The following is an 11,919-nucleotide window of genomic DNA, read 5'->3' on the forward strand; positions in this document are numbered from 1 at the left end:
TGGCAGGTTGAATGCAATAGGGAGTGCACAAAGAACAGGGCAAGTGACAAGATCAGCTCTTCCATCTGATGGCTCTGCTGGCTCCCACATGCCTTCCATTTTCGTCTCTGGGGTAATCATGCCTTACAGGGTCATTTTTTTCCACAGGATATTCACTGGGAGGATCCTAAATATGTTTGCTAAAAATGACAAATTAGGTACCATTCTGAGACTGCTAGAAAGGAAGGAAGCCTTCCCCAAGGCCTCTAGGCTATTGCTGCAGTTCCAGAGCTGCTGTGAGTGGCTCTGCAGAACCCCTTGTTCCATTCCTGGCAATCCCATTCCCTGGTCCATTAGTCACAGTAAGAAGTTTCTTGTAGAAACTGTTACACCACACAAACCCTCCTGTCAGCAAGTCAGCCCTTACAGATTAGGAAGTAAAAGACATTTCTAAGCAGTTAGCAGATCCAATCTAAAAGGCAATGCAACAACAAGCCCTGAAAGTACTGAATTATTACAGAGAAAAAAACTAAAAGAACTTGTTTTGGTGTGAAGGAATATTGGCATATACATTCCATGCTCCTTGGTAGCAATTAAACTAACCACAAGCAGATAGCATTGCCCCTCTCTTTTCCAGCTCCTTGAAAATCTTACAAAGGGACAAATAAACATGGGCATTACGTTGGTTCCTGCAGCACAAAAACACCTGCCAACCAAGGCAGTGGAACAAGGTCTCTTAAAGAGATGCTGACACCTGGCAGCCCATGGGGAACACAGCTCAGGTTTGCAGAGATGCAGAAAATACCAATGCAAAAAGCACTCCAACTCTCCCATCCCTGCGTTTAGTGAGGGTGTGAGGGGAGAAAAGGACTTTTAGGACATGACAAGGAAAAGGGTTTTCTTGCAAGCAGGTTGTGCAATCCAGAGTCTCAATTGCTGTTTTCAGAACAACTTTTCTTTAGGGAAAGAGAACCAACACTAACTCTCTCTGAGGCTGGAGATCTCCAAGCCAAAGCTAGCCAGTAGGCAGAGATGATCAGATGAACAAAAAGGATTTGGTAAGCCATTTGCCATCAAGAGGACATCTTCAGAGAGAAGAGAAAGACGGCCAAGCAGCTTCAGGGCTCCATCCTTGTACAGCCTGCGACCTGACAAAGAAAATGGGAAGAAACATCAGCCAGAGACTGGCACCGCAGATTAAGTCTACACGCTCACAGAGGAATGCTTGTCAATCCTTTCCTGTTCTTTCCCTGAAAAATGAAGACAGCCTTCACACTTCATGCACCTTTGAGCCTAGATGTGAAAACAGTGAGCACCCTACAATGCTGCTGTTCATGGTTTCATATACTTGCAGACATAGGAAGCAAGAATACACTAAATTCACCAGGTAGTTGCTTACATGAGAAGTTCCTTTCTTGAACTGTGTCCTAGCAATAACTTCAGATTCTCCCCTGAGGAGGAATTAATCTCTTCATTCCTAACCTGTTCCCCAAACATGATTCTGACCTCTTCCCCAAACATGATTCCCCAAAGCAGCTCCAAGAGAGTTCCTGGATGCATTTACATGCAGTTGTTCATCAACAGAACTCCTGTTTCAGGCAGCAGAGAAGAGGTGCCACTGTAAAAGAATCAGAGTCATCTCCTTCCAAGAACAGCATGTAGTCTCAGACTGACCAGAAGTCCAAGCCTTGAACTCAGGACCCAGCACTGCCTGTTACCAGGACACAAGTAAGAAAAGAATATATTCTGTTCTAGCTTCCTCAAAAGTCTACATGAACATAAGCAGCCTCATTTTTTTCACAGCAAAGACAAACACTGTCTTCTCACGGTACCTGAGCAAATGTTACTTCCACCTTTGTATTATTTCAAAGACAGATCCCGTAGATCCACCAGCTTAATGAAACGCCTCTGGCCTGCCTCACAGTCCTCTCCAATGTCACGGGGATAAGCCCTGCACTGCCACACTCACCCGCCTTGCTCTCCACAGGCTCTGCTGAGTAGAAAATGTAATCAACAGTAGCTCCAAGCCCCATGGGCATTGTTGTGACCTCTGGGCGTCCCCTCTGTGGCAAGAAGTGGCTGTAGACAGAGGTCAGGTTGAGGCCATGCTGGATAACACCTGAACACCTGCACACAAACAGTCACCATTTACCAAGAAAGGAAAGAGAATTATACCTTTTCAGTACTGCAGTCACAGCTGAATGTTCCCTTGCTGATGCAACTGTCTAAACTACTCCTACTTTATGAGCACATAAAATCTTTCAGAACTATTCGCTCCACATACACCTAAGCAAGACAGACTGTGAATTTACTTTGTCTTCAATACCCAGTCCTGTATCTGCCTATGCCCTTCATTCTCAATCTCACCAACACAATGCTGACAGAACAGCACCCAGCTACTGAGACAATCCTGGGAGGACCTAGCTCTTCCAGATAGCCCTCCTTACCTAGCTCTTCCAGATAGCCCTCCTTACTCTCTTTCACATTTACTTCAGTCTTTATTTCAGCCAGATTCTCAGGGCTCTGGAAAACAAGGCTGAGTTTGAAGACTATGGCCATTGAAGGTGCACCAAGTTACCTTGGGATGAATGGCTGGGGATCAGGGTCTTTCACCATGGCAGCAGGCTTGGGCCAGTGTGCAGGGCGGTCTGCAAAGGAGCAAAGAGATTCCAGCCAGACCTACACAGATCCCAGAACAGGCTGCTCATCCCAAGTCTGAGAAGCTTGTCCTGAAACCAAATGAATCTTTTTGCCCAAGAAGAGCAGAGAGCTTCCAGTCATGAACATCGTAAAGGAAAATATCCAAAGGAAACACAAGCTGTAAGGCTAACAGGAACATCCCTAGAGCAGATCAGTGCAAACAACTGAGAAGTCATATTCTGTCCTGCTGAGGACATGTCCTTAAAGCATTCAATATTACCAAAGTCCAGGGTATTTCAACCTTTGCTCTCAAAAGAAAGTTTGCTTGTCTTAGCCTACAGCTTACTCAAAGGTTGTCTAGAAAGGCAGAACAGAAAAAGCAGAACCAGCCATGCCACAAAGCCCAGACCAGCTTCCAGAGACATCTATATTGGGACCACCATGTATCATTACAGTCTTCAGGCTGTTCTCCACCACCAAAATCTTGAAGCAGAAAAAAGAAATATATGTATCTGTTTCAGCTTAAAGGAAGTTTATAAGAAACAGCTTAAAGAAGCTGAATGTCAGTGCATCTCAAGGAACACAGTCAGTGTGTATGAGGGAGGAAATTGTACTTCTCTGAGCTCTCCTGGAATCTAATCATGGTCACAGAAGGCACCCTTCTGCCTTTACCTTTCCTCACCAGGCATTACCTTCACTTTATGTTTTCCTTGAAATCATAGAATCATACAGTTATAGAATGGCCTGGGTTGGAAGAGGCCTTAAAGATCATCTAGTTCCATCCCTCCATCCCATGGGCAAGGATGTCACCCACTATATCAGGCTGCCCAGGGCCCCATAAAACCTGGCCTTGAACATTTTCCAGGGATGTGGCATCCACAACTACTCCAGGCAACCTGGCCCAATGCCTTACTACCCTCTATGTAAAGAATTTTACGAAGTTTAAAACCTTTTAGGAAGTTTAAAATCCCTTGTCCCATCACTATATGCCTGTGTAAATAGTCACTCTCCCTCATTTTTTATAAGCCTACTTTAAGTACTGGAAGGCCACAATGAGGCCTCAGTGGAGCCTTCTCTTCTCCAGTCCAAAGTCTCTCAGTCTGTCCTCAGAGGAGAGGCTCCACTGAGCTAGGAGAGTGACAAGTTGAAAAGTCTCCCATTAATACCTGGTTTAGCATCTGTCACACCTTCCAGGAGGACCAGCTGCGGTGGTCGTTCACAGGCAACATCGCAAAAGCGGAACTGCAGCAGGAAGTCACGGCTGTATTCACGTCTCCCTGCAGAGAAAAGTACAAATTAAAAGAAGAAAGTAACTGCAGCAAAGTCACACCCCCAGGGAACACCTACCTATATTTTAGACCTTTGGGCCTCTTAGAGATCTTTAGTTTGAGAGAGTCTTTTGTGCCCAAGCGTTCTGATACCATGAGAATAAAAATCACCTAATAACCAACACGTAGAACACATGTGTAAAAGTAGAAGAACAGAGCACAGCTATTGCTGTGCAACAGTCATCGTCAGCACAAAGTAAGAATGTCCTCTCTGAGACACCAAAAGTTCAAGGGACTGTCAAGCAGATCAGTTGGTGTGCAACTCCAGGAAATGTCTGTGAGAAAAACATTTCTGGAGATCAGGCTGAATCCAAGTTCTACATTCAAGATTTTAACAAAAGATATTTGGCGTGGGCTCCATTTATTAATCCTCTCTATGGATGCAGAGAACAGACATTATTCTAACTGAGTCTTAGGAATGATTTCTTTACAGGGTTTGCAAATACTATCCAAAACCACACCCCAAACACCCGGAGATTAAAGCAGTGCCTGTCGTTCACAACTGCACAAAAGCCTAAGTCTGGGAATGTGAAAGAGACACATAGAGCAAGTGTTACTGGTAGAGGAACATTCAGCTCCTGACTAGAGAAAGAAAAAGGCAGAAATGCAATAGGCTCTGGGAAAAAAAATTGTATTTAATTCATCTACAAAGCAGAAGGAGAGAATCTTTGTCAAGTGCCTTATGCAGCACATGCCCAAGCTACTCAGAGAGACAGCAAGGCAGACAAACTGCCCACCTCAGCAAACTCATATTGTCAGTGCATACTGTAGCTCACCAGGTTTCTTTGGCTGGCACAGGGTGACATACTGGCACTTGTCTGTGACACCCAGTGAGCTTGGCCACAGCGGGGCCAGCAGCTTCCGTGAATACAATTGCTGGGAAAAGTCTTCCTGACCAGACACCTGCAAGAAGGCCAGGAAAGGAGAGCAGCCATCAGTGACAGAGAGCAGATGTGCAAGCTATAGACGATGTACATATATACACTTGCCAAGAGTAAGACAGGAGAATGCCCTCTTAGAAAAGCATGAACTAAGCTATTCAGAGTTTGGTAAAGGTATAATAAGCCTTCAGCTGTAGGGGACAGATCCAATTAGCTAAAAGTCACCTGACAAGATACTTTACAGGTATCTCATTGAAGTGATGATTTAGCTTGAATGACAACCATATATTTGATCACAGACACACAGTATGACAACCACAAGAGACTCTAGCATAAGTACCCACTTCAAACTTTTTTTAGAACAAACATCCACAAAAAATTTCAGTAAGTCTTGGTGGAGTTGCATTTCCCTACACTTGCAGTCACACAGGCACAAAAATTCCATAGGAAAGGAAAAAAAAGACTTGATATTAAGAGATACATTATCACAAGTGTGCCCCAAGAGAAACCAAAAGAGCAGTGATGGAAACAACATTCACACACTCGTCCACTTCTTTCCCCTGCAGTGCTGGACACATTGGGGAAGACTGCTGAATAATTTAATCCAGTATTAAGACTATTTCCTCACAAGAGGAAAAATGCAGCCATGCATTTCTCTAGCAGCAGACAATAAAGAGCTATCCAATCCCAGTTCTGGCTGGCAACTACCTTCCAGGCTGGCATCCCATGGTAGGAAAGTTCACCATTCCGGATGAATTTGTAGAGTGGAGAATCAGGTACAGAGTTCAGGTCTCCACACAAGATGACAGGATAGTAGCTGCCTTCAGTAGTTCTTGCAATTTTGTCAATCTCTGCTAGCAGCAAGGCCACCTGGGCCAGTTTGATGTCTCCTCGACGGGGATTGAACAACACATGAGTGTTGGCCACACACAAAGGACTGACTGCCTCCAGACCCAGACCTTCGGGGAGCACAGGCTGCAGCAGCAGCACCAAGCCCACATTATCGCGGTTGAGGACGTCCAGGCCAGGCCGGAAGTATTCTATGGGGCTGAGACTGATCAGCTGGAACCTGCTGCGCTTATAGCACACTGCACATCCGTCTGTCTTCGTCCCGGTTCTCCGTTTATAGAAGCAAGCAAAGCCTGAAAAGAAACCATCACCTATTAAAAGGTCCATCCAGTCACTACCTCAGGCTCAGCAAGTCTGGATAGAAAAGGCTCCTACTACCTTTGGGTACAGGAATATACCCAATTCTTTTCCAATAACCACCCTTTATTATTAATTACTGGGGGCATTTTCTCTCTCCTTGCCCTCCTAGGGCCCTCTGTTTTGTTACTCTGATCTTTCAACTCAGAGACATCAATTTCAAAAGAAAGGATAAAGGTCTAGGCAGATAGTTCAGAAGTAGGGCCAGCAGCCACCTGGCAAACAGGAAGAGGTCTCTTGAAACTGAGTGCTTTGAAGATGTTAAGCAGGAAGCACCGCTTGGCCAGTCCCATGAGCTGGATGTACAGACCCACAAAAGCTGGACATACCCATCTCCTTGAATGTTGGTTCCAGTTGCTCCCAGTAATGATTCTCTTGCACCTCCTGGAGACACAGAACCTGGAAGGAAGGCAGAGACCTCACTTGCTCCACAAGTATTTGCTAGTCACCTTGTTTTGGGGAAGGAAGAAAGTGGAAAAGTACATTCACATGCCAACCCTCCCAACAGAAATGTCACCACCATAACTCTGTCCTGTACTTTCCAGATGAAAAGAACTAACTTTCTAGGTCACAGCAGCCTATCATTCAGCTTTCCAGCAATGAGATAAAAGATCCTTCATCCCACAAAGAGGATTTAAAGAATAGAGAAATTCATGGAGTCCTCTTCTATGCAGGGTTCCCCTCCTGTGCTACCTTAGAACACTGGTCTTTCTTCTCTACTTCTGCTGTTTATAAAAGTTAAGCCCTGCTATCAAAGTATGGCTAGTTTCTACAATCAAAGCAAGACAGACACCAAAAACATGGTCTGTGAAAGCCCTCAATCACTCTCAGACCAATTAGTGTCCAGTTACCAAGCAGGTAATATCTTCCTAGGACTTGCCCCCATCTTTTTCTTTTCTTAATACTGTTAGATCAAACAAGGAATCAAACCAGGTGACACTGATGTACAGAGAACTTAGTCATACTTACGTCAGGATCCCAATGCTGGATCTCCTGCAAAAGGTTTGGAAGGCGGTAGTTCCAGTTCAGGATGTCTGGATGGCAGTGTACATAGAGATCAAGGCCCTGCTCCACCAGGTCCTGGGCAAGGATGTTGTAAGACATGACTCGAAATTCAAAGAGGGGAGTGTTTTTTGAGACCTGCTCTAAGACACAGGGCTGGACAGAAAGATCCTCCCAGTCTCTCCATAAGATCTCTATATGCAAGAGACAAAAAGCAAAGTTACAGCCACACTGGGTACCTTGCTGATACTTTGGTTCCCCTGGGACCTAGAGAACAGCCATTCCCATTTCCTAAGCTAGGGCACTCTAGCCTCTGAGCAAACTCGCACCCACTCAGGTTTTCAGATGCTCTTTCTGGATATCTTTGGATAGTTGTCTGTAGGGATGGCATAACACATGACCAGAGTAAGCATACTGAAACACCAGACCCACTTTTCAATGCTTCTTAGAGTACAAAGCCAGCATTTGAGAACAGTAAGGAACATATATTGATATTCAGACCAGACAGTCTCACGGCACAGAAACCACTAGCTGTGACCAGCCCCTCCTCAGCAAAAACTCACTTCACAGTTTTCACTAGCAGATCCTGTCGACCCTGCACAGGCAATCAATGTCTTGCTGACAGCAAGCCCTGACACAATAACCTGACCACATTCACCACAAATGCCAATCCCACACTAAACATTAGATTCAGAGCCATCACTGACCATGGTAGGGCACCTCCGTTGAGACAGGATAAAATGGCACCGCATCCTGAATGGGCTGGGCTGGGAGCACTGGTGGCACCGTCTCTGCATCACATGCTAAACTCCAGGCCAGCACAGCTGGGTCATCATTCAGCACTTCCACGTTGATACCAGCACAGCCAGCTGTCTGGTGATCTGCCTGTGGCACCACAGCTGCCCAAGGGGCACTGCCTGCTACAGTCACTGTTTCCTCTGATGGTAATCTTGCCAGTTCTGCCACTGCATGATCTTGCAGTTCTGAAGAAGCCAAGGCATTTAGCTCTGAGTGCTGCTGATCAGCACACTGGGTGACTTCTGGAGATGTATTCAGATCGCTGAGGCTGGTCATCAATAGCTGTGAACCTTCTAACCAGTCACTAGTGAGTGTAACTGATACCTTCCTGACTGATGGAACACTCTCACTGGCTGGCAAATTCCCTACTCCTTCCTCCAGCCACTGCTGGAGAAGGACTTCTTGCTCTTCTGGAGCTGATCTTCCTCTGGTTGCAGCAAAGACACCTTCTATCTGGGTGGACGGGCTCTTCGCCAGAAGCACATTCTTTCGATAGGTAAAGAAAGCATCTGTCATTTAAAAACAAAATCAAAATAAAACAGCCAGAAATGCTTTCTTACTCATTATTTTCTTATTCCAATGCAATTGCTGTAACTCTGCGCAATACCATTCAGTGTAGCAACCCAAACAAATTACTTCTCTGAGGGAAAACAGTTACAATCTAAATAACTTCCCCTGCCTCCTCCAGAACGCTAAGCCACAGTCCAAATCCAGTTATATTAATCCAAGTCACTGAAACTGCAAACAATAGCAATGGCTTTATCAAATCTAGAGAATGCAATTCTAACTCATGCAGCAGCACAAAGAGTCAGCCAAGCTGAAAGGCCTTGTGGTAACTATCAGCTCTCAGCAATATACGTAAAGGCAGTCTCTAAGTTAGCTGATCAGGCGCATGGGCTAAGAAGCCAAGGTCTTGCAGATCATCATTTGGAGCAAGTTTCTTTATAGGGACTGAGCAAGAAATAGTAGTCAGCTAAGAGAGTAAAATATATCACAAGAATGTGTTGTAGAAGAAAAACCATTCTGTTACTAAGAGATGAAAAATGAAGACACATAGGGACCAACATATGCCTCATTAGAGAGAGTGTATGCACAGAAGAAATTCTGGTAAGAATTACAGACCACCTGATGACTGACGTGGCAAAAAAGTAAAACCACTTTAAACTGTTTTTAATGTAACATTGAATACACTAATATGTGTGCGGTAAAATAGAAAGAGATTCGTTTCACTTGCATATACAAGAGATGGCATTTACGCTTTGCTGTGAATTCTGCACAGACACTCGTCCCTACTGTTAACTAGCAATTTCTGTTGATTACAAATCACTTTTTTCTCTGCAGCCCTGTCAGTGAGCCAGAACAATAACATAGAGGAGTCAGCAACATTCATGTACAGTTTTACTATAACTTTTATGTCACAGTTTTCTGTATGTCTCGGAAATGGAGCTTTAAGAGCCATACTCCTCTCTGTCAGTTTGTAATTAAGTTCATTAATGTCAGAAACACCAACACACCAAGGTAATATTTCCACACACCACTGGCCAGGCAAGATGAGGGCCTATAAGAGCCTGTTAATACACAAGAGGAGCTGAATTTAAGAGGAGTCAGCTCGCTGCTCACTATGAAAACAGACAGTGTGCCAGTCCAGTAGTTGCTACAGGCCCAGGGACAGGTTCAGACTGGAGGGTGGCTTTACATGAGCTCAGTAATCAGGGACTGAGAAGTAACAGCAGGATCTAGGGAAACTAAGTGAAATAGCAATGCACACGAAACAAGCCCATCCACGAAGTCACCCGCAGGTCCTTGGGGGATCACAGATCTCTGAGCTGCCCATCTGCAAGGATCTCGCCAAGACTGGAGAGCAGGCTGGGGGCAGGAGCTGGAGCCCCTGCGCAGAGCGCAGTGTGCCTCTGCAGCACAACAGCCGGCAGCTGTTCCCTCCAAACACGCAGCTCCCCGCGCTGCCCGGGGCCAGCAGCCCCGGCCCGGCCCGGCCCGGCCCGGCAGTCCCACGCTCCATCTGCCCAGGGCCAGGGCCTCGGGAGCTCCGGAGCAGCCGCGCCGACCCCGGCCGCCGGGCCGCACCCCCCTCAGGCTGGGGCGGGGGATGGCGAGGGACATCCCCGCCCCTCCGGGCCACCCCCGGCAGCTCCCCCTGCCCCCGCCGCCGCCCGCCCGGGGCCGGGTTACCTCGGAGGGCCTGGAGGAGCCGCGCCGCCGGCAACAGCACGTAGCAGAGCACGGTGCCGATCATGCCGCCCGGCCCGGCCTCCACCGCCCCCAGCCCGGCCCCGTCGCCGCGCCGGCCCCGCCTCAGCTACGGCCTCACGGCGCGGGCTCGCCAGCGCCCGGCGTGCCCGGGACTCACCGCGTCGGGCCCCCGGGGCTCGCAGCCGGCTCGGGCCTGGCCCTCCCCAAGCGCCGCTGCAGGGCCGCCCGCTCCCGGGAGGCCGCGGCCCGTGGCGGGACGGCCCCGGGCGGGGTGGGGCCCTGCATGCCCCGCTATAGGGCAGGAGCGCAGCCGGGGCCCAGGGCCTGCGGAGGGGCCCGCGCGCCGTGCAGTTCCTGAAGGGGTCAGAAGCTGTTACCCTGGGATGAGTGAAGGTTGCTTTATGCCTCTGCCACCCTGAAATTTGTGGTTTCAAACAAAAAATATCACCCCCTGTTCTCCAGAAATATAAACAGGAAAATTTCCAGTATTTTTTGTCCTCTGGGAAGCCACATTTTTTCTAGATGTTACACAGGCTTTTCAAACAGCACTCATAATAGCTAAGGTTTTGCAAAGCACAACTTCTATGGAGCAGTGGCGATGGGGTGGGGAAGAGAGCAGAGCAGGAGTGTGCCCTCACTAGGTGCTGCTGAGAGGTCATCAGAGGTTTGCAAAATCAGTCTTCACCTGGCTGTGAGTACTCTGGTGTTTGCAAGTTGAGATCCATCACATGCTGAAACTAGACAGTTGTATATGAAAAGCGAAGTCCTGGTTGAAGTCCAGAATTTCAATGTTTGCTTCGCTCCACAATCAAATGTTTTCAACATCTGAAGACAAACAAGTTGAGCTGAGCACACTACAGTTTTTTTACACCAAATACACATTTCTAACTTGTAATCTCAGTAGCCTTCTTCCAAGCTCTGAGTACCTGCAATGAAGTCAAGATTCATATTATCCCCGCCTTTTGCACTGATGAGTGCTGCCAAACTGTCCCCTTCTTGGTGACCAGCTGCCGTCTCATGGGTCATAATTAAATGAAACACTTGCTGATGTGCAGAAAACCACATTGTGAAAAGCCAGTGTCCACAAAAGAGACAGGAATCTTGCAACTTGATTTGAGTAAAGGGATAGAGTCCACTAGGCCATACTCCCGTGGGGTCTCTCTCAAATTTTTGGAGGATGCAGCCTCCTTTTATCCGAAACTCCTGGCTGCAGGTTGCCCTCTTCCTTTCCCCATTAGCTGAGGCACTAGGAAGGTACAGACTTCCTGAACCACCTACTACACATTGCCCTAAAGTTTAGAAGCTCAAATTATCTGGATTCTGCAAAAAATGCAACTTGATATTCATGAAGACATTAAGGCCCATTTCTAAGACATTAACATCCATTTCTCCTAAAATCCCCACAGTCATTCTTCCAGAACCTGATTGGTTCTTTCAGCTTCTTTGTGAAGACATTAAGACCCATTTCTCCCATTAGTAATTAGCACAATGAGTGTCCACAATTAGCACGAGTGTCCACAGCTATGATTTGAGATGATATTATAATATATATAAATAATAATCTTACCACTCTTTTTCAAATCCCCATTTTAAAACACCACAGACCATAGAAGAGGGACTTGTCTCAAATCCCACAGATGTCTCTGGCAAAGCACTGGACTGTGGTCTCCCATCTCCTGTTGCAGTAACCAATCTATCATTGGTTTCTAGTCAGGGAATGGAGGGTGTTCTCCAGAAGAAGGCTCTGCAACATTAGGAGCTCATGACTGGGTCATTAAAACCAGCCTGTTCCTTAAAAGGAAAGATCTAAGGTCTTCAGACCCAACCCACATCAGAATAAACAGACTGAAATCAGAGAAGAATGTTAGCTGGTG

The 11,919-nt window shown here is 46.8% G+C and overlaps 1 protein-coding gene across 3 annotated transcripts; it reads right to left on the reverse strand.

Moving 5' to 3' along the window:
- Nucleotides 1-664: 664 nt before the first annotated feature.
- On the reverse strand, nt 665-10,321 carry ANGEL1 (angel homolog 1). 3 transcript variants are annotated; one of them, XM_041396407.1, is made up of 10 exons: nt 10,203-10,321; nt 7,744-8,343; nt 7,004-7,230; nt 6,364-6,433; nt 5,537-5,970; nt 4,724-4,850; nt 3,786-3,896; nt 2,558-2,627; nt 1,949-2,106; nt 665-1,127 (listed from the first exon to the last, which is right to left on the reverse strand). In XM_041396407.1, exons 2-10 carry the CDS (start codon nt 8,108-8,110, stop codon nt 958-960), a joined length of 1,734 nt encoding a protein of 577 aa, XP_041252341.1. In that variant the 5' UTR covers nt 8,111-8,343; nt 10,203-10,321; the 3' UTR covers nt 665-957. The 3 variants fall into 3 exon arrangements, 2 of the variants coding, with proteins under 2 accessions (XP_041252341.1, XP_041252331.1); XM_041396397.1 differs by lacking the exon at nt 10,203-10,321 and adding an exon at nt 10,025-10,171; XR_005952058.1 differs by lacking the exons at nt 2,558-2,627; nt 10,203-10,321 and adding an exon at nt 10,025-10,174 and having other exon boundaries at nt 990-1,127.
- Between the last annotated feature and the right edge of the window lie 1,598 nt (nt 10,322-11,919).

This window comes from Onychostruthus taczanowskii, unplaced genomic scaffold (genome assembly GCF_017590055.1).
Source record: "Onychostruthus taczanowskii isolate IOZ18803 unplaced genomic scaffold, ASM1759005v1 scaffold1, whole genome shotgun sequence".
In the NCBI taxonomy this organism is placed as follows: Eukaryota; Metazoa; Chordata; class Aves; order Passeriformes; family Passeridae; genus Onychostruthus; species Onychostruthus taczanowskii.